The 26598-nt window shown below is 39.1% G+C and overlaps 1 protein-coding gene across 7 annotated transcripts in view; it reads right to left on the bottom strand.

Annotated features, from left to right (window-relative positions):
- The window catches only part of RALGAPB (Ral GTPase activating protein non-catalytic subunit beta), a 106213-nt gene that overhangs the window by 77261 nt on the left and 2354 nt on the right, over positions 1-26598 (bottom strand). For 4 of the 7 annotated variants that reach the window (XM_082361920.1, XM_082361916.1, XM_082361922.1 and 1 more), the window contains exons 2-3: positions 9491-9706; positions 5180-5382 (exon numbers count right to left, since the gene is read on the bottom strand). In XM_082361920.1, the coding sequence (XP_082218046.1) occupies positions 5180-5382; positions 9491-9676 (389 nt within the window). In that variant the 5' untranslated portion in view covers positions 9677-9706. Of the gene's footprint in view, positions 1-5179; positions 5383-9490; positions 9707-10021; positions 10043-24410; positions 24573-26598 lie in introns of those variants that run through there. The other 3 variants (XM_082361918.1, XM_082361917.1, XM_082361919.1) reach the window with 3 other exon arrangements.

Below are 26598 nucleotides of genomic sequence, written 5' to 3' on the forward strand. Positions count from 1 at the left end.
CACTGCTTTAGAAGAACATCACATTTTCTAAAGAAGTTTATTTGAGCAATGAAAACACTAAACAATTTTAAACGATGGGTCACTCTTCACTCAATTATGCAAAAAAAAAAACCCAAAAAACTGATAGGCAAAAGAGAAAGGTTACATCCACTCTGACTTAATCTCTAGCAAAGTAGTAGAGGCTGTTTCCTCTATTCTGAGTGTTAGTTTTCATAAAAACAACTCATTAAGTAAACTTGACGACAATTTTGTGAACTATCTGAATCAAAAAAAAAAATGAAACTTCCAGTAATAGGAGATGAGATCACAACTCCCAATATTTAGCACTGAAAATATTCAGCTCCCTAAGACATTACTGGCCATGAGAACTCTAATACTCAGTTCAGCACCCACTCAGAAGTATGCACACACACACACTTTTGAGAAAATAAGCTAATTACCAAACAGTAAGATGAACAATTTATAAGGTAGTCATGTTTCTCAAAAGAGAAAAGCCAAAGCAAAATCCTAATTAACTCAAATGCCATTGATTTTTCTCATCAATACAAACTAACTGAGCACTGAGAGTTGGTAAGAGTACAAAGAGGAAAGAAACACAGTGACTGTACTATCCATGAGACTGTCCCACGCACTAAGAAAAAGCCTAGTAAATTAGTCTCCTAAATGGGATGACAAGAAAGCATTAGAAGTATTATATTATTTTAGAAGAACCTGCTTAGCCACAAACAATATGCCACTTACTTCCCATCATTTCCTGTTATAATTCTATTTGAAATCAATAAATATAAGCAACCAGCATTTTATTCACCCTAATGTAATACCAGTACTGCTCTAGGTACTGTGGAAGTCCAAACTACATATAACCTAGTTCCTACCCTCAAGTTGGTTAGATGGGGAAATGAGACATACACATTTTAAAAGATAAGCAATAAAACTGGAGAGATACAAGAAGTACACAGGAAGTACCCTACAGGGTCAAAGAAGGTGTGATCACTATGGGCCTGGATGATCAGGTAAGGCTGAATTTAAGATGAACCATCAAGAGAGAGATGTGGACAACTAGGACAGGGAGAGGAGGATGAGGATGGCAAAAGAGTAGATAATGATGGGGAAGATCTTTTAGGAGTCTTGGGAGAATGTTTAATTTATGAGTCTGACCAAAGAGCAGGGCTCACGCAGAATTAGCAGCAGCTAACCTGGTTAGGGGCCAGATTACAGCAGGCATTTCACACAAGATAAGGAGTTTACAGGCATACCTCATTGTATTGCACTTCATTCCGTTGCACTTCACAGATATTGCAGTTGTTTTACAAATTGAAGACTTGTGGCAATCCTGCACTGACTGAGCAAGTCTATTGGCACCATTTTTCCAACTGCATTTGCTCACTTTCTGTCTCTGTGCCACATTTGGATAATTCTCGCAATATTTTCATTATTATATCTGTTATGGTGATCTATGATCAGTGATCTTTGATGTTACTATTGTAATTGTTTTGGGGCACTACAAACCATGCCCATATAAGACAGCGAACTTAACTGATAAATGTTGTGTGTGTTCTGACTGCTCCACCAACCGGCCATTTTCCTGCTCTCTCCCTCTCCTCAGGCCTCCCTATTCCCTGAGAGATAGCAATATTAAAATTAGGCCATTTAATAACCCTACAATGGCCTCTAAGTGTTCAAGTGAAAGGAGAATCATATGTCTCTCACTTTAAATCAAAAGCTAGAAACAACAAGGACCTACCTTATAGCACAGGGAACCATATTCAGTACCCTGTAATAACCTACAATGGAAAAGAATCTGAAAAAGAATATACATATGTATGTGTGTGTTTATATATGTATGTGTGTGTGTATATATATATATATATATATACAAAAAACTGAATCACTTTGCTGTACACCAGAATCTAACACAACATTGTAAAAAGGTAGAAATGATTAAGCTTAGTGAGGAAGGCAAGTCAAAAGCCAAGACAGGCTGGAAGCTAGACCTCTTGCACCAATTAGCCAAATTGTGAATGCAAAGGAACAGTTCTTGAAGGAAATCAAAAGTGCTACTCCAGTGAACACACAAATGATAAGAAGAGAAACAGGCTTACTACTGATATGAAGAAAGTTTTAGTGTCTGGATAGAAGATCAAACCAGCCACAACATTGCGTTAAGCCAAAGCCTAACCCAGAGCAGGCCCCTAACTCTATTCAGTTCTATGAAGGCTGAGAGCACTGAGGAAGCTGCAGAAGGAAAGTTTGAAGCCAGGAGAGGTTGGTTCATGAAGTTTAAGGAAATGTCTCTATTAAAAAAAAAAAAAAAAAAACGTGCAAGATGAAGCGGCAATTGCTAATGTAAAAGCTGTAGCAAGTTATCAAGAAGATCTAGCCAAGATAAAGTGGCCACACTAAACAACAGATTTTCAATGGAGACAAAACAGCCTACAGCCTTCTATTGGAAGAAGATGCCATCTAGGACTTTCATAGCTATAGAGAAGTCAACTCCTGGCTTCAAAGCTTCAAAGGTCAGGCTGACTCTCTTGTTAGGGGCTAATGCAGCTGGTGACTTCAAGTTGAAGCCAATGCTCATTCACCATTCTGAAAATCCTAGGGCCCCTAAGAATTATGCTAAATCTACTCTGCCTGTGCCATATAAATGAAACAATAAAGCCTGGATGCCAGCACATCTGTTTACAACATTTTAAGCCCACTGCTGAGACCTACAGTGGCTCAGAAAAAAAGATGCCTTTCAAAATATTACTGCTCATTAACAATGTACCTGGGTCATCCAAGAGATCTAATGGATGTGGACAAAGAATGTCACCTGCCATTTCAGTAAACAAACAATATTGTGGCCATAGCCATCAGCTGCTGCAGCTGCCCCCCCACCCCCATGGTGCACCCTGAGGGGACTTCAGGACAGAGGGAAACAAAATAGTGGCCCTAGATAGTTAAGATGCATACCAAAGGAATAATTTCAATGAGCCCAAACACTTGCACCTTCCCATACACAGAAAGGCACTAAAATCATTAACTTGAGATGTCTGTTTTTTGATTAGCAGTAATCTTTTGATGTTCCACTACACAGTTTTGTTTTTTTGTTTTTTTCCCAGCAAAAGTCCTATACATCCTCGCTCCTCCCTTACCTCTTTGGAACAGCCCCTCAGAGCTGAGAAACAGTATCCGGGCTATAGTCTTCAGTAAGTCCGCCGAATAAAACATAATTCTCAACTTTTAGACTGTGCAGTTTTTTCAGTCAACACTGAGATGTACAACAAGATTAATGTTTGCCTGCTAACCCAAAATCCATTCTGCTGCCCACGGATCAAGGAGCAATTTCAACTTTCAAGTTTTATTATTTAAGAAATACATTTCTTAAGATTATAGCTGCCACAGATAGCAATTCCTCTGATGGATCTGGGCAAAGGAAATTGAAAACCCTCTGGAAAGGATTCACCATTCTAAATGGCATTAGGAATATTTATGTCATGGGAAGAGATCAAAACATCAATATTAATAAGAGTCTGGAAGAAGCTGACTTCAACCCTCACGGATGACTTTGAGGGGCTCAAGACTTCAGTGGTGGAAGTAAATGCAGATGTGGTATAAATAATAAGAGAACTAAAATTAGAAGTGGAGCCCGAAGACGTGACTGAATTGCTGCTATCTCATAATAAAACTTTAATGGAAGAGGAGTTGCTTCTTATGGATGAGCAGAGAAAGTGGTCTCCTGAGATGGAATCTACTCCTGGTGAAGATGCTGTGAAAATTATTGAAATGACAACAAAGAATTTAGAATATTACATAAACTTAGTTGATAAAGCAGCAGCAGGGTCTGAGAGGATTAACTCCAACTTTGAAAGAACTACTGTAAGTAAAATGCTATCAAACAACATTGCACGCTACAGACAAATGGTTCATGAACTGAAGAGTCAATGAATGTGGCAGACTTCACTGCTGTCTTATTTTAACACATCGCCACAGCCACCCAAGCTTCAGCAACCACCACCCTGATCAGTCAGCAGCCATCGCATTGAGGAAGGACCTTCCACCAGCAAAAAGATTTCAGTTCACTAAAGGCTCAGATGGTTAGCATTTTTCAGCAATGCTAGTATTTTTTAATCAAGATATGTAATTGTTTTTTTAGACATAATGCTATTGCATATTTACAGACTACAGTATAGTATAAAAACTTTTACGCACTGGGAAACCAAAAAATTCATGTGACTTGCTTTATTTCAATGATTGCTTTATTGTGGTGGTCTGCAACCAAACCTGCAATATCTTGAGGTATGTTTGTACAACTGATCCTATAGACCAGAGCTCTTAAAGGAGATTCCTCTTTTTTAATTCAGATTTTCCAAAGTAATCTTCCTTCTAAATTTAAAAAGTTAAAATCTACAGGGCTGGTTTTTGGATGATTCAAAGTCCTCATCATCTGACAGACCAAAAGCCCTAATCAGAACTTTTCCAAAAGGAGGGAAGCCCACTTGCCCCTTCCACAGACATAAAAAACAGCTGAAAACAGATTTTTCTCAAAGGAAATCCCTACAAATAGGTAGGCAACTAATGCTTTCTTCTCCATTATTTTCTGTATTTCCAAAATCCTTTATACTGACATATAATTCTTTTAGAATGGGAAAAAAATGTTTTAGGCACAAGTAAGGCAATCTTACATTACAATATTTAAGGTCTCTGCTGCAGAGATAGGGGAAAAACTCAGTAACAAACTGTCAAAAGTATTCTTTTGGCCTACTACAAATGTGCCTATAATTTCAAATCTGCTTACTTCAATGTCTTCATTTTCTCATAAGAAAGATTCATTTTAAGGTAGATGGCTTAGTCGCCTTTAGCTTAAGTGGAGAAAAGAATTACGTTAGGCAAAAGTATGTTTTTTTTTGACTGGAAGGGAAAGGGGTCACAGTATTTTAACGTCTAATAGCTATCAGATCTTAGAAGCAAAGCCAAAAGCCGTTAAAATGAACACACACTTGTTAAAGAGTCCTAGTAAACATTATATAAGCCCATCTCTCTCATTCATATTAACACACTCTTTAACTGAACAAGTAATGAAAGTTACTGTTCAAAGGTCTAACAATGAAATTAGTTCCTATAATATAAAAAAGTAATATTGATGAGTAGTTTATTATGATCCTGATAACAGGCCAGATAGACTAGTATAGCTTACCTTGGTACAAAAAGATTCTGCAGGTGTTTTAGTATACTTTGAACATATAGATTAGGCTCTTTAATAACTGGCAATGGAATAGAATCTTTCGGCAACACTAAAGCCATAATCCAGTCAGTATATACATCAACACAATATTTTACAGTCTCTCCGTCCAATGGAAGGGTCAGTCCATAGCAAATTACTTCCATGGTCCATTTTACCTAAACAAAAGAAAATATACATATAGAATTATTATACATTCCTATCTGTATATCAGTAGACAGATATAAAATGTTAACCTCTTTTATTGTCAAAAACCTCTCAACTGAAGTATATTCATCTCAACATACATCAGATTAATTCTACAGAATGTACTTTCCATGTATAAGACATACTCAGACAACGTTTCCTAAGCAAAAGATTTAAGAAGAGGGCTTCCCTGGTGGCGCAGTGGTTGGGAATCCACTGGTGGTTGAGAGGCCGCAACAGTGAGAGGCCTGCGCACCGCGATGAGGAGTGGCCCCCGCTCGCCGCAACTGGAGAAAGCCCTTGTACAGAAACGAAGACTCAACACAGCCAAAAATAAATAAATAAATAAATTTATAAAAAAAAAAAAAAAAAAAAGATTTAAGAAGAAAATAAATTACTTATTTCTAATTATTAAGCCTATGCTGGCTTTCACCCCTTAAACATTATTATTGTTTGCTCTGTAAAATAAAAAGTAAGTACAGGTCATCTTGATTTTCCATAGAGGTTGGAGGCACAGAAATAGAAAATTTTAGATATTTTTCTCCACTTAATTTGCATGCGGGTATGTGTGTCATTTAGGAAATCACTTACATAAATTTAATTATATTCCATTTCCAGATTACGCAACTTTAACAAACAACAGGAAGGAAGATGAACTGCCCAACTCTTATTTTGTGACTATTTTCATTGGCAAAGAAAACAATATTTTAAATGGAAGGGCAAGAACAAACACAGGTCAGAAGGGACTGAAGCTGGGTAAGATCTTAAAAAGGCACTTAGCTGCACTAAACGAGTTCCAGCCTCCTGACCTGTCTGAATCATAGGGGCCGAGAGAAGTTGCCTAAGAGACTGCTGAACCACTGCTTGCAGTCATGAACGAATAAGGCACAATGAGAAAGGGGAAATGGCCTAATTTGCAAAAGAGGATGAAACTATATTCCAGATAATGTAGACTGGAAAGTTTAAGTGAATTCCAGACAAAACTCCAGGACAAATTACTAAGCAGATGATCAGTGAGCACTTATGAAAGGGAAGCAGGGTCACTGAGAACCAGCCTGCTCAAAAAGAACAAGTCATGCCAGACAAGCTTCATTCCTTTATTAAGAGGGTTACTATGGGGGCTTCCCTGGTGGCGCAGTGGTTGAGAGTCTGCCTGCTAATGCAGGGGACACGGGTTCGAGCCCTGGCCTGGGAGGATCCCACATGCCGCGGAGCGACTGGGCCCGTGAGCCACAACTGCTGAGCCTGCGCGTCTGGAGCCTGTGCTCCGCAACAAGAGAGGTCGCGATGGTGAGAGGCCCGCGCGCTACGATGAGGAGTGGCCCCCACTCGCCGCAACTGGAGAAAGCCCTCGCATAGAAATGAAGACCCAGCACAGCCAAAAATAAAAAAATAAATAATTAAAAAAAAAAAAAACGCAAAATGAGTGGAAAAAAGAAATATTTAAAAAATAAAAAATAAAAAAAAGAGGGTTACTATGAAAGCAGCTGACAAATGTAGAAACCTGGCACTGATTTAAAACCAGTCTCTGAGGTACTTTCATAAATATTATCTAAACATCAAAATAACCGGTGTGAAAGGGTAAACTATCCTCATTTTATTTTTATATTTTATTTTTATTTTCTGGCCACACTGCATAGCTCGTGGGATCTTAGTCCCCCAACTAGGGATCAAACGTGTACCCCCTGCAGTGGAAACGTGGAGTCTTAACCACTGGACTGCCAGGGAAGTCCCCATCCTCATTTCATACATAAGAAAACTGAAGTTTAGCAAATTAAGCAATTTGGCCCATGGCACTCGTCTGAAAATGCTGGAGCTGAAAACTTGATCCCTGGTCTTCCAACTAGAAATCTAAAGCTATTCTCACCATGCCATTAACAGCCTTCTCTGGCAAAGGCGGATCTGGGCTTTAACAAGAAATTTGGTCCTTGTGGACAAGATGGAAAGATACAGTCCAGAAGGAGGTAGAATGGTTGGATTTGTAACTGGTCAAAATAACATGGGAGAATAGCAGTGGATTACTGTACCAAGATCATTTTGGAAGAAGATGCCCAATGGCATGCCAAAGGCTCTGCCAAGATTTTAACTTAGAGAAAAACAGATTACATGCTGACCATTTGTAGATATCACAAAGCTAAAAAAAAAAACAAAACTAACTTGTTAAATAGAAATTCAGGATTCAAAAAGATTATAACAGCTTTGGGCTTCCCTGGTGGCGCAGTGGTTAAGAATCTGCCTGCCAATGCAGGGGACACGGGTTCAAGCCCTGGTCCCGGAAGATCCCACATGCCGTGGAGCAATTACGTGCGCCACAACTACTGAGCCTGTGCTCTAGAGCCTGCGAGCCACAACTACTGAAGCCCGTGTGCCACAACTACTGAAGCCCGTGTGCCACAACTACTGAAGCCCGTGTGCCTAGAACCCGTGCTCCGCAACAAGAGGAGCCACCCCAATGAGAAGCCCGTGCACCGCAATGAAGAGTAGCCCCTGCTCGCCGCAACTAGAGAAAGCCCGTGCGCAGCAACAAAGACCCAATGCAGCCAAACATAAATAAATAAAAAGTAATAATTTTAAAAAAAGATTATAACAGCTTAAAACTAAAGCTGAATCTAACAAGATAAATACATGTACTGAAATTTTTAACCTCAGAACTACAAAGGCTAAGGGTAGAAAATACATAACAACAATATAATATAATAGAAAGTAACATATAACAGCAATAAATGTTAAAAGTGACTATAAAAACACAGTGAAGCTGTTACAAATGAGGTGGGAAGGGGTATGGAGGGGGTGGGATTTAGCTGAACAAGAGAAAGAATTTTAAAAGAGGTTGCAAGTCCCTAATTATCACAAGAAAGACCAAGGAGAAGATATCTTTGGTAATATCTTCACACAATAGTTCAATTGTATAATTCGAGAGGACACTGGATTCAAGACCTATTCTCTCATATCCTTTTGAGGGGAGAAAAGGAGAAAAAACAAGGGCTGCACTGAGCACCTTTATCTACTCACATGCCATCTCTTCCCAGGAGAGGGCAGCAAGGAATTACAGACACACCAAGAAGAGAGTGCGCCAGGACAAGCGCTGGTCCTCGGGGTAAGTCTCTGCCAGGGCACTCTGGGAACAAAATGCTCCTCAGTATGAGGGGCTTCCCCTTCGGCAACCCCGGCTCTTTGGCCTACAGAGGGTAAATAAAATGCTTCCTGAGCTATAAACCTTAGTCTCCTATCTAGAGTTGTCTTATATCTAGATTAAGTCTAATCTCTCCTTCACAAGAAATCAAAATGTAAGTGAAAAACGGTGCGGGGGGCGGGGGCGGTGTCTGAGAAATAGGTAAACTCAAAGCCTAAAGGTTGTATGAATGTCCTCAAGCACAGGGGACAAGTTCTAATCCCGATCTTAGCCAGACCTCATACTAGCAAGCTCTGTATCACTCCATTCTCAGGGCCCCTTCATGACTCCCCACTGGCAACTTAACTTCAGCCCCGTCCCCTGAACCCAAGAACAGAGGACCAGCTCTAGGCCAAGCCACTCCAAAAGCTCCTCATCTTTAGAAACAGCAAACACAACCCCCATTCCAAACACGTGGGCTCACAGCCATACAGACTTAGCTGCTCTGTAGCACTCTTAAACCTAGAAGTTAGACAAGGGTAGACTGGGATGGAGACAGCGGGAGAGCCTCAAGCGCAGCGCACATGTGTAGCTTGAAGACAACACAAGATAAGCCTTCAGTCAGAGGCTATCTAGAGGTAGGAATGAAGACCTTCCAAACACAACCTCTGAATGGAAATCTGAGCCTAAGACTTAGGGAAAGGGACCTGACAGGCAAGTCTCTGTCTCAGCTCACAGCTCAAGTGGAGAACTGGGTCCGGCTAGCAGGAAGTCCCAACAGCACAATGGTACAACCTATTCCTCATAACTCCCACAGACTCTGGGCCCCAACCCTCAACCCAAATACAGTCAAATTAAGACATCACACTACACTGAGCAGAAATCCACTTAAAAAGACAATGTTAAACAAATTATTCTGTAACAAACTTATATTTTCACAGAGTAGAATGAAGTGAGAAAACACTTACTTCTTTGTCAGTTTTCAACAAACTCTCACTACCAGCCGCTGAAAGGGTACCTAAGGCCTGCCCGAGAGGATGAACCACCGCATTGGCCACCTCTCGCCCAACGCTCTCTGGATAGCTGTGTAGCACACTGGTGTGGCCCTGATCATTCTGAATCACCAAATGCAGCGACCTCCACTCAGAGTACATCGTGCCGCTAAAGGACTATCCAAATGGCACCTGAAAAGACAAAAGAGAATTACAAGTCAAACTATATTGCTGCAAACTAATAAAACTTAGTAAAATACATATTTACCCTACATAGCAAGATAAAGAAGTTGTAAATATATTGCCTCGAGAAGACTGAGGAAAAAAAACATTTAAATGTCTTGAGAATGTCCTAAATAGCCTCTTAGTGAGATCAGGTAGGAAAGGCAGACCCTGGGAAGCAGCTGTCTGAGTACCTCCCCAAAAGAGCCCTCAGAAGCCCAGAGTAGAGCTGGGGCAGATGGCCACCGTGCAAGGGGATAAAATAATCAAATTTGGTACACTCACAGCATGAGGGAACCTTCTACATTCCATGTTCCAGGATAGAAAAAGATACAAGAAGGGTATGCTCTAAGTAAGAAAGGGAGACAAAGGAAAGGGTTTACTCTAGGCCCCAGATTTTTCAGTCAACAGTTTCCAAGCACCTATTACTTGCTAGAAACATACCCCTGCAATTTTCCACCAATGCCCTCAAATCAGACATAAAATTCTTTGAGAATATTTCATTCTCTACAGCAGTGGCATACATTCTTCTGGTAATGGAACCCCTGGAAGTCAATGTCCTTCAGAAAACATATAAAGACCTGCCACTTACTGAGCATTTACTACATACTACTCATGAAATCACATAACAACTCTATGAAAATTAAGTAATGCTATCCCTAATTCACAGATGAAAAAACTGAGGCATAGAGAGGTCTGCTGCTTCCCTGAGGCTTCAGAACTATAACATGGTAGAGGTGGGTTTTCAGTCCACATCTGTTGGGCTCCAGGGACCATGCTCTTAACCACAGCATGTACTGCCCCTCCCTAACCTATATATTCTCCATGACATGTCCTACTTTTCCCTATGCTGTATATTCTCCATGTAAAGATATCTAAGTCTACCATACAAATGAAAAACTTTAGTCACAGAAAACATATCTATATGAATGCAATGTAAGTATTACAATCATAAATGCCATACCCATGAGGAGAATCAAGGATGGTTAGTCCTTTCCAATTAATTTCTATTAACTTTCATTTTCTACTTGCTCTGAAATCTGTTTGCCCAGCCAGCAGAGTTTAAGGATACACTTAAGCTTTAAAAAGTTCTATCCCTTAAACTAGCTTTTCTTCAAACTGGTAGCTTTGTTTAATTTTATCTTACAAAACCTCATTCCAGATCAGTAAGTATCAGTGTTTTTCAAGAGGATATGGTCCTCCTCTGAACCAAGAGGCCCTGAAAATGGGAAGGCAGAAAGGATGAACCAGAATCAAACAAGGTACCTACAATGTGAAGGATGGGTGGATGCGACTGACTGTTAAAGTTCCCTCAATTTCCTTAGGATTTATAAGGAACCCCCCTAAGGATATCCTGATGTTCCCCCCGCCCCTGGCACAACCGCCCTAAAATAAGCACTCTCAAACACGGAAGGGGAAATTTGTGGCCCTGAACCAAGATGGTGGAGTAAAAGGACGTGCTCTCACTCCCTCTTGTGAGAACACCAGAATGACAACTAGCTGCTGGACACTCATCAACACAAAGACACTGGAACTCACCAAAAAAGATACCCCACATCCAAAGACAAAGAAGCCACAATGAGATGGTAGGAGGGGCACAATCACAGTAAAATCAAATTCCATAACTGGTGGGTGGGTGACTCACAGACTGGCGAACACTTATACCACAGAAGTCCACCCACTGGAGTGAAGGTTCTGAGCCCCACGTCAGGCTTCCCAACCTGGGGGTCCGGCAATGGGAGGAGGAATTCCTAGAGAATCAGACTTTGAAGGCTAGTGGGATTTGATTGCAGGACTTCGACAGGACTGGGGGAAACAGAGACTCCACTCTTGGAGGGCACACACAAAGTAGTGTGCACATTGGGACCCAGGGGAAGGAGCAGTGACCCCAGTGGAGACTGAACCAGACCTACCTGCTAATGTCGGAGGGTCTCCTGCAGAGGCGGGGGGTGGCTGTGGCTCACCGTGGGGACAAGGACACTGGCAGCAGAAGTTCTGGGAAGTACTCCTTGGCTTGAGCCCTCCCAGAGTCCACCATTAGCCCCACCAAAGAGCCCAGGTAGGCTCCAGTGTTAGGTTGCCTCAGGCCAAACAACCACAGGGAGGGAATCCAGCCCCACCCATCAGCAGTCAAGCAGATAAAAGTTTTAGTGAGCTCTGCCCACCACAACAACAATCAGCTCTACCCACCACCAGTCCCTCCCAACAGGAAACTTGCACAAGTCTATTAGATAGCCTCATCCACCAGAGGGCAGACAGCAGAAGCAAGAAGAACTACAATCCTGCAGCCTGTGGAACAAAAACCACATTCACAGAACGATGGACAAGACGAAAAGGCAGAGGGCTATGTATCAGATGAAGGAACAAGATAAAACCCCAGAAAAACAACTAAATGAAGTGGAGATAGGCAACCTTCCAGAAAAAGAATTCAGAATAATGATAGTGAAGATGATCCAGGACCTCAGAAAAAGAATGGAGGCAAAGATCGAGAAGGTGCAAGAAATGTTTAACAAAGACCTAGAAGAATTAAAGAACAAAAAAACAGAGATGAACAATACAATAACTGAAATGAAAACTACACTAGAAGGAATCAATAGAAGAATAACTGAGGCAGAAGAACAGATAAGTGACCTGGAAGACAGAATGGTGGAATTCACTGCTGCGGAACAGACTAAAGAAAAAAGAATGAAAAGAAATGAAGACAGCCTAAGAGACCTCTGGGACAACATTAAACGCAACAACATTCGCATTATAGGGGTCCCAGAAGGAGAAGAGAGAGAGAAAGGACCAGAGAAAATATTTGAAGAGATTATAGTCAAAAACTTTTCTAACATGGGAAAGGAAATAGTCACCCAAGTCCTGGAAGCGCAGAGAGTCCCATACAGGATAAACCCAAGGGGAAACACACCGAGACACACAGTAATCAAATTGGCAAAAATTAAAGACAAAGAAAAATTATTGAAAGCAGCAAGGGAAAAACGACAAATAACATACAACGGAACTCCCATAAGGTTAACAGCTGATTTCTCAGCAGAAACTCTACAAGCCAGAGGGGAGTGGCATGATATACTTAAAGTGATGAAAGGAAAGAACCTACAACCAAGATTACTCTACCCAGCAAGGATCTCATTCAGATTCCATGGAGAAATCAAAAGCTTTACAGACAAGCAAAAGCTAAGAGAATTCAGCACCACCAAACCAGCTCTACAACAAATGCTAAAGGAACTTCTCTAAGTGGGAAACACAAGAGAAGAAAAGGACCTACAAAAACAAACCCAAAACAATTAAGAAAACGGTCATAGGAACATACATATCGATAATTACCTTAAACGTGAACGGATTAAATGCTCCAACCAAAAGACACAGGCTTGCGGAATGGATACAAAAATAAGACCCATATATATGCTGTCTACAAGAGACCCACTTCAGACCTAGGGACACATATAAACTGAACGTGAGGGGATGGAAAAAGATATTCCATGCAAATGGAAATCAAAAGAAAGCTGGAGTAGCAATACTCATATCAGATAAAATAGACTTTAAAATAATGTTACAAGAGACAAGGAAGGACACTACATAATGATGAAGGCATCAATCCAAGAAGAAAATATAACAATTATAAATATATATGCACCCAACATAGGAGCACCTCAATACATAAGGCAACTGCTAACAGCTATACAAGAGAAAACAGACAGTAACACAATAATAGTGGGGGACTTTAACACCTCACTTACACCAATGGACAGATCATCCAAAATGAAAAAAAAAAAGGAAACAGAAGCTTTAAATGACACAATAGACCAGATAGATTTAATTGATATTTATAGGACATTCCATCCAAAAACAGCAGATTACACGTTCTTCTCAAGTGCGCACAGAACATTCTCCAGGATAGATCACGTCTTGGGTCACAAATCAAGCCTCAGTAAATTTAAGAAAATCGAAATCATATCAAGCATCTTTTCTGACCACAACGCTATGAGATTAGAAATCAAATACAGGGGGAAAAATGTAAAAAACACAAACACATGGAGGTTAAACAATACGTTACTAAAAAAACCAAGAGATCACTGAAGAAATCAAAGAGGAAATCAAAAAATACCTAGAGACAAATGCCAATGAACACACGACAATCCAAAACCTATGGGATGCAGCAAAAGCAGTTCTAAGAGGGAAGTTTATAGCTATACAAGCCTACCTCAAGACACAAGAAAAATCTCAAATAAACAATCTAACCTTACACCTAAAGGAACTACAGAAAGAAGAACAAACAAAACACAAAGTCAGCAGAAGGAAAGAAATCATAAAGATCAGAGCAGAAATAAATGAAATAGAAACAAAGGAGACAATAGCAAAGATCAATAAAACTAAAAGCTGGTTCTTTGAGAAGATAAACAAAATTGATAAGCCATTAGCCAGACTCATCAAGAAAAAGAGGGAGGACTCAAATCAATAAAATCAGAAATGAAAAAGGAGAAGTTACAACAGACACTGCAGAAATACAAAGCATCCTAAGAGACTACTACAAGCAACTCTATGCCAATGAAATGGACAACCTGGGAGAAATGGACAAATTCTTAGAAAGATGTAACCTTCCAAGACTGAACCAGGAAGAAATAGAAAATATGAACAGACCAATCACTAGTAATGAAATTGAAACTGTGATTAAAACTCTTCCAACAAACTGAAGTCCAGGACCAGATGGCTTCACAGGTGAATTCTATCAAACATTTAGAGAAGAGCCAACACCCATCCTTCTCAAACTCTTCCAAAAAATTGCAGAGGAAGGAACACTCCCAAACTCATTCTATGAGGCCACCATCACCCTGATACCAAAACCAGACAAAGATACTACAAAAAAAAGAAAATTACAGACCAATATCACTGATGAATAGAGATGCAAAAATCCTCAACAAAATACTAGCAGACAGAATCCAACAACACATTAAAAGGATCATACCCCATGATCAAGTGGGATTTATCCCAGGGATGCAAAGATTCTTCAATATACACAAAGCAATCAATGTGATACACCATATTAACAAATTGAAGAAGAAAAACCATCATCTCAATAGATGCAGCAAAAGCTTTTGACAAAATTCAACACCCATTTATGATAAAAACTCTCCAGAAAGTGGGCATAGAGGGAACCTACCTCAACATAATAAAGGCCATATACGACAAACCCACAGCAAACATCATTCTCAATGGTGAAAAACTGAAAGCATTTCCTCTAAGATCAGGAACGAGACAAGGATGTCCACTCTCACCACTATTATTCAACATAGTTTTGGAAGTCCTAGCCATGGCAATCAGAGAAGAAAAAGAAATAAAAGGAATACAAATTGGAAAGGAAGAAGTAAAACTGTCACTCTTTGCAAATGACATGATACTATACATAGAGAATCCTAAAGATGCCACCAGAAAACTACTAGAGCTAATCAATGAATCTGGTAAAGTTGCAGGATACAAAATTAATGCACAGAAATCTCTTGCATTCCTATACACTAATGATGAAAAATCTGAAAGAGAAATTAAGGAAACACTCCCATTTACCATTGCAACAAAAAGAATAAAATACCTAGGAATAAACCTACCTAGGGAGACAAAAGACCGGTATGCAGAAAACTATAAGACACTGATGAAAGAAATTAAAGATGATACCAACAGATGGAGAGATATACCATGTTCTTGGATTGGAAGAATCAATATTGTGAAAATGACTATACTACTCAAAGCAATCTACAGATTCAATGCAATCCCTATCAAATTACCAATGGCATTTTTTATGGAACTAGAACAAAAAATCTTAAAATTTGTATGGAGACACAAAAGACCCCGAATAGCCAAAGCAGTCTTGAGGGAAAAAAACGGAGCTGGAGGAATCAGACTCCCTGACTTCAGACTGTACTACAAAGCTACAGTCATCAAGACAATATAGTACTGGCACAAAAACAGAAACATAGATCAATGGAACAAGATAGAAAGCCCAGAGATAAACCCACGCACCTATGGTCAACTAATCTATGACAAAGGAGGCAAGGATATACAATGGAGAAAAGACAGTCTCTTCAATAAGTGGTGCTGGGAAAACTGGACAGCTACATGTAAAAGAATGAAATTAGAACACTCCCTAACACCATACACAAAAATAAACTCAAAATGGATTAGAGACCTAAATGTAAGACTGGACACTATAAAACTCTTAGAGGAAAACTTAGGAAGAACACTCTTTGACATAAATCACAGCAAGATCTTTTTTGATCCACCTCCTAATGGAAATAAAAACAAAAATAAACAAATGGGACCTAATGAAACTTAAAAGCTTTTGCACAGCAAAGGAAACCATAAACAAGACGAAAAGACAACCCTCAGAATGGGAGAAAATATTTGCAAACGAATCAACGGACAAAGGATTAATCTCCAAAATATATAAACAGCTCATGCAGCTCAATATTAAAGAAACAAACAACCCAATCCAAAAATGGGCAGAAGACCTAAATAGACATTTCTCCAAAGAAGATATACAGATGGCCAAGAAGCACATGAAAAGCTGCTCAACATCACTAATTATTAGAGAAATGCAAATCAAAACTACAATGAGGTATCACCTCACACCAGTTAGAATGGGCATCATCAGAAAATCTACAAACAACAAATGCTGGAGAGGGTGTGGAGAAAAGGGAACCCTCTTGCACTGCTGGTGGGAATGTAAATTGATACAGCCACTATGGAGAACAATATGGAGGTTCCTTAAAAAACTAAAAGTAGAATTACCATATGACCCAGCAATCCCACTACTGGGCATATACCCAGAGAAAACCGTAATTCAAAAAGACACATGCACCCCAATGTTCATTGCAGCACTATTTACAATAGCCAGGTCATGGAAGCAACCTAAATGCCCATCGACAGACGAATGGATAAAGAAGATGTGGTACATATATACAATGGAATATTACTCAGCCATAAAAAGGAACGAAATTGGGTCATTTGTTGAGACGTGGATGGATCTAGAGACTGTCATACAGAGTGAAGTAAGTCAGAAAGAGAAAAACAAATATCGTATATTAACGCATATATGTGGAACCTAGAAAAATGGGACAGATGAACTGGTTTGCAGGGCAGAAATTGAGACACAGGTGTAGAGAACAAACGTATGGACACCAAGGCAGGAAAGCCATGGGGGTGGTGGGGGGGGTGGTGTGATGAATTGGGCGATTGGGAATGACATGTATACACTGATGTGTATAAAACTGATGACTAATAAGAATTTTTTAAAAAATGGAAGGGTAAAAAGGGGAGACTCTGATAGGTTGCCATTCTCATCAGAGGATAACTTATACCCACACAACATTTTTTCTCACCTTTTTTTAATAAACATATATATAAATGCACACTCACACACATATACATATAGTATATAGTATAATATATATACACACACTATAATCTCTTCAATAAATGCACAAGAACATTATACTACAAGGTTTTTTGTTTTTAGTGTGATTTTTTACCCTTTATATTTGTCTTCATTCCCTATCCAAGTAATTCACTTCCCTGAATAGATAATCCATTTAACCAACCTAACACTTCCTTGTGTATTTTGCTCCACCCTAACTCAATCATATTAAAATAATTTATATACACACATAGCTAGGGACTATATACTCTTCTACATCTTTTTTCCACTCACCAGTACCTTATGAATATCCTTCAATAAGATTCTTTTTAATGGCTGTGTAATATTCCATGATATGATACAATTTATTCAGTCTCCCAATGATTTACATTTACTTCATTTCCCATATTTTGTCACCAGGAAATAATGATGCAATAAATATGCTTGTTTATATATCCTTTAGTAGTGGCCTTTTAATTTCTATGGAACAAGTTTCCAAGAGTGAAACCATTGGATCAAGGAGTATATGTATTTTTAATGTTAATAGGTCTTGCCAGATAGATTCCCAAAAAGCTGTAACAACTCCCATTTACATCAGGAATGGATGAGAGCCCTTCCCTCCTCTCACTCCCAATCTTTTGCCAAGAATCAGATTTATTTACATATTTATTTATTTGCCAATTTGGTAGGTATGAAGTGAAATTTCATTACTCTAGCCAAATATTTTTTTTTATTTTATAACTTCTAGTTTTGAGTCTGGCTTAGGTGATTTCTCCCTCCTATCCCCTGTATCAGTGTTTTTCAAACTGTGGGTCATAAAATAAATGAAATAGATAATACTTTTTAATTACATGGAACAGAATATACAATAAAGGCACCACACACAGTAAAGGTAAGCAATGTTCTGAGACTTGTTTCATTTTTTATATATGCATATGTTGTGGGTCATAATGTAAAATACATAAAATATTTACTATGCGTCTAGGTCCAGAAGTTTAAAGACATAACCCTAGAGTGTATAATGTAGTTACTAGATTTCCATGCAAGATAATTAATTCTTCACATTTAAGTTTTATATCATCTGGAATTTACTTCTACAAGTGGTATAGGAAAGATCCAATTTTATTTTCTTAGAGATGTATAGTAAGTTGTGTCAACATCATCTATTAAAAACACATCCTTGCAACTAAGCCCATGCACTGCAACTACTGAGCCCGCATGCTGCAACTACTGAAGCCCATGCACCTAGAGCCCGTGTTCCACAACAAGAGAAGCCACCGCAATGAGAAACCCGCGCACCTCAATGAAGAGTAGATCCCACTCGCCGCAACTAGAGAAAGCCCATGCACAGCAACGAAGACCCAGTGCAGCCAAAAAACAAAAAAAATAAAAGCACGTCCTTTCCCACTGACCTGAAATACCAATTTTGTCATATATTAAACTCTCATTTATATAGGAATCTATTTACAAATCTGTTCAGTTCAACTATTTGTCTATTCCTATACTAATGCCATAACGATTTTTAAAAATTAATTAATTTATTTTTATTTTTGGCTGCATTGGGTCTTTGTTGCTGCGTGTGGGCTTTCTCTAGTTGTGTCGAGCGGGGACTACTCTTCGTTACGGTGCACGGGCTTCTCATTGCGGTGGCTTCTCTTGTTGCAGAGCACGGGATCTAGGCGCACGGGCTTCAGTAGTTGTGGCACGCAGGCTCAGTAGTTGTGGCTCGTGGGCTGTAGGGTGCAGCCTCAGTAGTTGTGGCACACGGGCTTGGTTGCTCTGCAGCATGTGGGATCTTCCCGGACCTGGGCTAGAACCCACGTCCCCTGCATTGGCAGATTCTTAACCACTGTGCCACCAGGGAAGTCCAGCCATAATGATTTAAATTCAGTGGCTTTACAGAATGTTTTAACATCTGAAAAGGAAGCCCCCTTTACTTTGACTACTCTTTTTCAAAACTTTATCAGTTATTCTCAGGCATGTACTCTTTTATATAAAATTTAAGATGATTTTATCCAATTAAAGAAAAAAACCTTGCTAAAATTCTAATTAAAATTGCTTATCCACATTCCCAGTTTTATTTTCTACGGCCACTTTCCCACCCCATCCTCCAAGCTATGACCCAAAGTACTACTGATGATTGCTCAAAACCAACAAGTTTGTTCATACCCTATATTACTGCTCATGCTGTTCCCCACCTCTATCCACCTTACGAAGTCTTCACACTTCATAGCACAGCTCAAATGTCCTCTTTGGTAAAACTTTTTTTGACTCCTCCCATCACCCCTCTTCACCAGCTCTGAGTGCCTACAGGCTATTCATATTAAGCTTCACGTTTGGTTATTCATTAGCTTTGTAAAGATATCTTCACCACAAGTGTGTCAACCTTTTTTGAGGGGAAACCTCACTTCCTGAATTTTTGAGAAGTCCTTGGCACACAGTGAATACTGAATGTTTCAGAATGCCAAGGTTTATCAATGGGAAAAAGGAAGATGTTAGAAGATGTTCCCTTTATGCCACTGAAGGAAGTCCAAAATTTTGCATGTTGTATACATATAAAAATTGAAAATGTCCATTTGCTTTAAGCTATTTATTAGTATAAAAAAAGTAGTTGGATGGTTTTCAAATATTCAAGGAATATTTAAATAATATTTAGCGGCCATTTCGGATAATACATTGTTAGAGGGAAAAAAATGTTTTAAGGAAAAAAAAAAAAAAAGACAAGCTAGCTCTCAAACTCCACTGTATACATAAGAATCATTGAGGGGGGGGGCCCTCTGGTTTAAAATGTAGATTTCAAAACTCCATCCCTAAAAAGCTCAATTCTGTAGGTTTGGGTTAGGGCCTGGGAATTTGCATTTTTAAGAAACAGCTACCACCCTTCCCAATTCTGAAGTAAAGACAGGAGTATCTTTCTTGAAAAAACACTATGAAAGACCAATCAAAACAGGATTAATAGCTCTTAAATTCTTCTTAAAATTTTTAAAAAGTTTTTAAATGTAAGAAATTTAAATTCTCCAAATCTATTAATGTTTAAATGATTACATGGAAGAAAATGAAATAAATGCTTTAAGAAACATGTAAGGTAGGGACTTCCCTGGTGGCCCAGTGGGTAAGACTCTGCGCTCCCAGTGCAGGGGGCCTGGTTTCAAACCCTGGTCCAGGAATCAGATCCTGCATGCATGCCGCAACTAAGAAGTCCGCATGCCGCAACTAAAGACCCCACGTGCCCTAACTAAAGATCCCACGTACTGCAACTAAGACCGAGAGAGAGAAAAAGTTGAACTAAAATATTTAACGCATGTAATAGAAAAACACAGCTGCTAAATTTCAACAAAATGCATAAAAGACAAAAAATAATAAGACAAAGATGTACCTTATAATTACAGTTGTTCCTTGGTATCCATGGGGGACTGGTTCGAGGACCCTCCGACAATACCAAAATCACAGATGCTCAAGTCCCTTATATAAAAGTATGTGGCATATAACCTATGCACATCCTCCCATATATTGTAAATCATCTCTAGATTACTTATAATACCTAATACAATGTAAATGCTATGTAAATAGTTGTAAGTACAATACAAATGCCGTGTAAATAGCTGCCTACATAGAGCAAATTCAGGTTTTTCTTTTTGGAACTTTCTGGATTTTTTTTCCCCAAGTGTCTTTGATTCATGGTTGATTGAATCTGCAAATGCAGAACCCACCAACAGAAAGGGCCAACTGCACAGGCAAATTAAACAATGAAGAGAAAATAAACATTGGAAACAAACATAAAAAAAAAATCAAAGAAACACAAAGTAAAGTAACTAAGGCATCATTTTGTAAATATTAAACTAGCAAAATGAGTGATAAAAACTCACTCTGATTTAGGAGGTAAGGCCAACAGGACACACTCAAGAGTTTAGGGCAATGATTTTCAATTAAAAAAAAAAAAAAAAAAGACTACCCCCCCCAGGGTATTTTGGAAATATTAAGTGCACTTTTGGTTAACGCAACGATTGGGGCATGTTACTGGTATTTATGGTATTTATGGGCAGATCCAGGATATCTAGACATCCTGTAACACAGGTGACAGTCCTGCACAATGAATAATTTTGCTACATTTCACCTGACTTTCTAATGTCTGCCAGAAAATCATTCTGTTCTTAATTGTCTAAGGCTAAAAATCTAACTTCATTTTACTCATAAATACAAAATATTTTGTGCTATTTTAATATACACTTAATTTTCCAGTAACACAATTAACCATGCAAACCGAGGAAAGATTCAACTTTTTTATGTTTGGAACCTTAACCATACCAAGAATTGTTCACCATTTCAGAACAATCACATCACCTAAGGCCATACCTTTTGTGGTGTCTGAGTTGCTAATACCACACACTGCTGTCAGGAACACAATCACAAGAACTACATGCTACTTACTTAGCCCTTATTTCAAAATGTCAAATATAAAGTGCCATATTACTGTCTTACTTCTCAAGTTATAAGTAGACACAAGCATCTGACCACTTTGTTATGTCCTCTAGTATAGCTCTACCTGAGCATTTTTACCGAAATACCAACTTTATTAGAAGGATAGTAATTTATGGTTTTCATTTGTTATTGTTAGTTTCAAAGATTTTTTTAAAATTCTATGTGTTGGTAGGTTATATATTATCTGTTAATTTCAGGATAGTGAAGCGGTCATTAGGTCTGGGAAGGATGAAAACCTCCAGTCTAAGAAACCAAACATGGGGTGAAGTGGGTAGGGTGCACATTGGGGCAAATTAGAGAATTAAGGTTCTCTTTAAAGGACACAATCACTACTCAGCCCTAGCCAACTATTACCTTGAAGGAATGTAGACCCAGTGTTGCCTGATAATCCAGTTTTTCAAGAGACACAGAAAATCTGGACATCTCTGTGAAGTCCACTCTTTAAATGTTGGCAACTAATTCAAGTTTAAAAAAAAAACAAAACAGGATGTAAGCTAAGAAGAACTCATCTATGGGTCAACTTACACCTCTGATCAAAGATAAAGGCATATGCTAGTTTTGGTAACTGAATTAGCATGATTCTTGTGGAGGGAAGGTAGGGAGGCATACACTATGAATGAGCCATTGCTGCCCTGAAAGTCACCCTATCCCACCTCTGCTCCAGGGTCTGGGCTTATAACCCAACTATGGAAGTCCTATAACTTCATTTTGTTTCATGTTTGTTGCTGTTAGGAAAAAAAAAAAAAAAAGATGAGGGCAGAGTGTAATGTCACAGATTTGGCAGGGTAAGTCCTGTTGGGTCCAGTTTTGTCAGTGGCCAGCCTAGTCTTAAACACACAAATAAGAACCTCCTCTTGCTGTTGCAGCTCAGGCTGTCCAAAGCAACCCAGAGATCTCAGAGAACATCTGTAGTTTCAAGAACCAGAATTGATTCACAGCCTAGGTCCTCCTGGGCAAAGATGTTCGTATGTGCATCAACCTTTCAGGATAGCACCATGGCAAAACCCTGCTGGGCCCTGACTGCCTAGTTCACTTGCCATGGAATTGTTTGTAGCTCTATCCTGCCGATAAATTGACACACTTGTAAGGCACCTCAGGCTAATGCCATTTTTCTAACCATTCACCCAAGGATAGCACGAATGTTTTGCCAATACATAGTGGGAGACATAGTAATATCAGGTGCTTTGACCCAGTAATACCACTTAATTTATCCTGATAAACAACTCAATAGAAAAATGCACAAGGCATTCATTCACTGTAGTATTGCACATAAGATGGGGAAGTGATCAGAATTTAACTGTCCATCAATAATGGAATACCTTCGCAATTAGGGCATATTAACTCTATATACTATAATGTAGCCATTAAACACAGAGATGAGAAGCATGGAAACAAATAGGAGACTGGTTAAGAGCCAGGACTCTGGAACTAGACTTCTTAGATTCAAATCCCAGTTCCACCACCTACAAGTTGGAAAATCCTGCAGAAGTTGCTCTACCTCTGTGCCTGAGCATCCTCATCTGTTAAATGGAGATAACAGTAGGATAACAGCCTACTTTGGAGTTGTGATTAGAGAATCAAGACATGTAAGATGTTTGGAACATGTCCTATCTAGTCCATAGTAAGCAATCAACAAACGATAGCTCTTATGGAGGAAGAATACTATGAATCCTCAGATTGGAGATTTGAAATTAACTTAGTAAAAACTGAGGGCAGAGAATGAGAGAAAGTTTAACTTTATCATAGGAATAATACAACAGGAACTGAATTCCTATTAAGGAAATTTGACTGAAGTATCTAAGACAGGCTGAAGGGACAGCAGGAAAGCAGACTCCAGTGTCTCTAATATACTGAGGAAGGGGAGGGCAGGAAGGATGGGAACATTGCAGGGAGGGTTGGGCACTGTGGTGAGATACTGAAGTCAGACGGTTGAGGGCTTTGACTGCTGTGTTAGGATCATATGAGTCTCCTTCCCAGCTAGGCTCTGTTGGCTATCAACTTGAGCTGCGAGCAGAGAAGTCTCCACTTTCAAACTTCAGAAGTGATAGGAGGGAAGCAAAGATGACAGTGCTACCCTGCAGATCACTTAATCTCCTTCCCAACTCTGCATGTATCCATTTTCTAGGTAATCTCTGTATGTTTCTGCTATCAGGTCACTGTGTGCTGGGTAACAGTTTATGACTTGTAGGTACTACCACAAAGTAACATGAAGGTTTGGTCTAATTGACAAACTACCAAAATGATCAATACAGTGGTAGACACACTAAGACCACAGCTTGGCATTAATTACATCAATTAACTCAGCCAATATTTATTACATGCCTTCTATACACCAAACACAGGGACTATAATAATGAATAAACATCATCCTTGCTCCCAAGGAGCTTCAAATCTAATTACAGAGAACAGTTTTTTTTTAACTTTGTAAATTTGTACATCAGTCATTTCATTAAACAAACATTTATTAAACACCTGCTATGTGTCAGGTATTGTCCTAACATGTAGGGAGGCAGGTATGAATAGGACACAATGGCTGCCCAAGAGAAAGTTTCATAGTGAAGAAGACAAGAGAAATCCATGATAAATAAATCCATGTTACAGCAGTATTCAACATGGTAACTGACGTGATGAGTTACAAAGGTGGCATCCTACAACAGAAAAACTATTGCAGATCTTGCTTGATAACAATGTACCTTCGCATAATTGATCATTTTCAAAGAGCTTTCACATGTTACTTCATTGCAGTTCAATAACAAGCCTAGAAATTTAAGCAAGACAGATGTCACTAGCCTCTACAACTTGCTCAGGGTCACATCAAGTAACAGTAGAGCTGGGACAAGAAACTCCACCTCTTGCCTCGAAGTCCAATGCTCCTTCTTTTGTTCTGACTCCGTACCTCACCATATGACCTTGGACAAGTCACTTGGCATTTCTTTGTCATAGTTTCCTCACCTGTAAAACAGGGAGAATACCTGCAGTACCTAGCTAAAGTGACTTGGGAAAAGGATCAAATAAAACAACGTAAGTCAACATACTTTGAGCTGTACAAATGCAAGGTACACACTATCAGGCATGCCTTGTTTCTCTTAGGAAAAATAGGGTACAGGGTGCCAAAACACTGAATAAATGAACTGAGTAAATAAATGCTGGATTTTAAGGTGCATAAGTGCATTCAAGGTCATCCATATAACCTTTACAACTAATAAAGGCAAAAGGAACATATTTCATATTTCTGTTGTAGTCCTATTGACCCCCAAGGAAAATATCAATCAAGCTTGGCCAAAAAGGAATGTATTCACCTGTGCACCAGATTCTGTTAAGGATCCTATCAAACACCTGAATTACAAGAAAGGGAGACAGGTTCTGCCTGCATTCCTCCCCAAAAGTGAAAACAGGTAGTTTTTGCTAGTCTGTCCAAAAAAGTATGGATACCCTGCCTGCTCCCACCCCCACCACAGTTCTCATCTTTTATGCCCCAGACTTGCTCTAACACAGCAGCCATAACCACATATTACTTAAATTTAAATTAAATTATAAATTCAGTTCCTTAGGTAAACTAGTCACATTTCAAGTCCTCAATGTCACATGTGGTTAACTGCTACCATACTGGACAGTGCAGATATAGAACAGTTCCATCACTGCAGAAATTTCTATTTGACAGAGCTGCCTTAGATACTATACTTTTACTTTTACTACAACCCTGACTAGACTATAGATTCCTGAAGGAAAGGGGCTGTGTCTTATTTATCTTAGTATCCCCAGTTTATATAGCAAAGTACATGTCATACTACAAGCACTCATTACATATCTAACTTAATATCTCAAACGTAGCAGACTACTCTGTCCACTTCCCCCATCCCCAACACACACACACACACACACACACACACACACACACACACACAACAACAACAACAACAAGAAACAAGACATCCTCTCACATGAGGGGCATGAGGGTGGAAGGGGATACTGAGTCCAGAGGAAGGAGACCTGCATTCTAGTCTTAGATGTGCTACAGCCAACCAAGTAGTCTTGGGCAAGTTACCTATTTTCTGCATCTAAAACTTAAACTCCATGTACCTTAATTCTAAAACGTTTAATCGTCTTGCACCAAAGAAAATCATGTATTCTATCGAAAAGGCCTTTACACATGTCAGGGAACACATCTGCTAACACTGATGGGTACCTCAAATTAAAAAGAATCCATTTCTAGGTCTCAGGCTATCATGATTAGAGTCATTTTTGGTCTTTAACTGAGCATGTGTAGTTTTTCACCTTTTCTGGGGGATCAAACTAGAGACTTAAACCTCAGGCTTGAAGATTGAGTTTCTTCCATGTGCTGAGGCCAGAACTGGATACTCTGCCCATATCTGATCCGAGAAACAAGGGCAAGTTTCTTGAGTATCTGAATTTAACATAAATTATCCCATCAGTTTCTACATTAGCCTTAGCCTAAAATTTGAGTAAACAGTACAAAACAGAAAGAAGAAAACTCTTTCTATAACAATCTGTATGATGTAAAGAATGTCATTACGTGAAATGTGTTTCTTATTCAGTCCACATACTTTACCATATTTAACTACTATAAAAAACTTTATTGTCCAAAAACCTCTTCATAATGACCTTCACACACATACTCACTCACTCACTTTTATAAACCTTACATGGTTTTAAGACCAGCCAAGAACAAATATAATCTGAATTACCGGGCTGCCTTCCTTTATAATTTGTAAATATGCTGGGCAACAGCAGTTCAGGCATTCTGTAATAAATATATACTAAGTTTGTCAACTCCTCTGACATCAAGGTTTTAATCTAAGTACTTCTTAAGTCATCTCTCCTGGTAACAGGATGAACTACTACCAACAGCATTTCCATCTACTAGTATTTACCAAGTACCAGAAAGGTAACAACATTTAGTGGATGACAACTAAACACTAGTTTGGACAGCATAGTGTTTAGTAGGGAACACACGCAA

This window comes from Balaenoptera borealis (assembly GCF_965194805.1).
Source record: "Balaenoptera borealis genome assembly, chromosome: 16".
Lineage (NCBI taxonomy): Eukaryota > Metazoa > Chordata > Mammalia > Artiodactyla > Balaenopteridae > Balaenoptera > Balaenoptera borealis.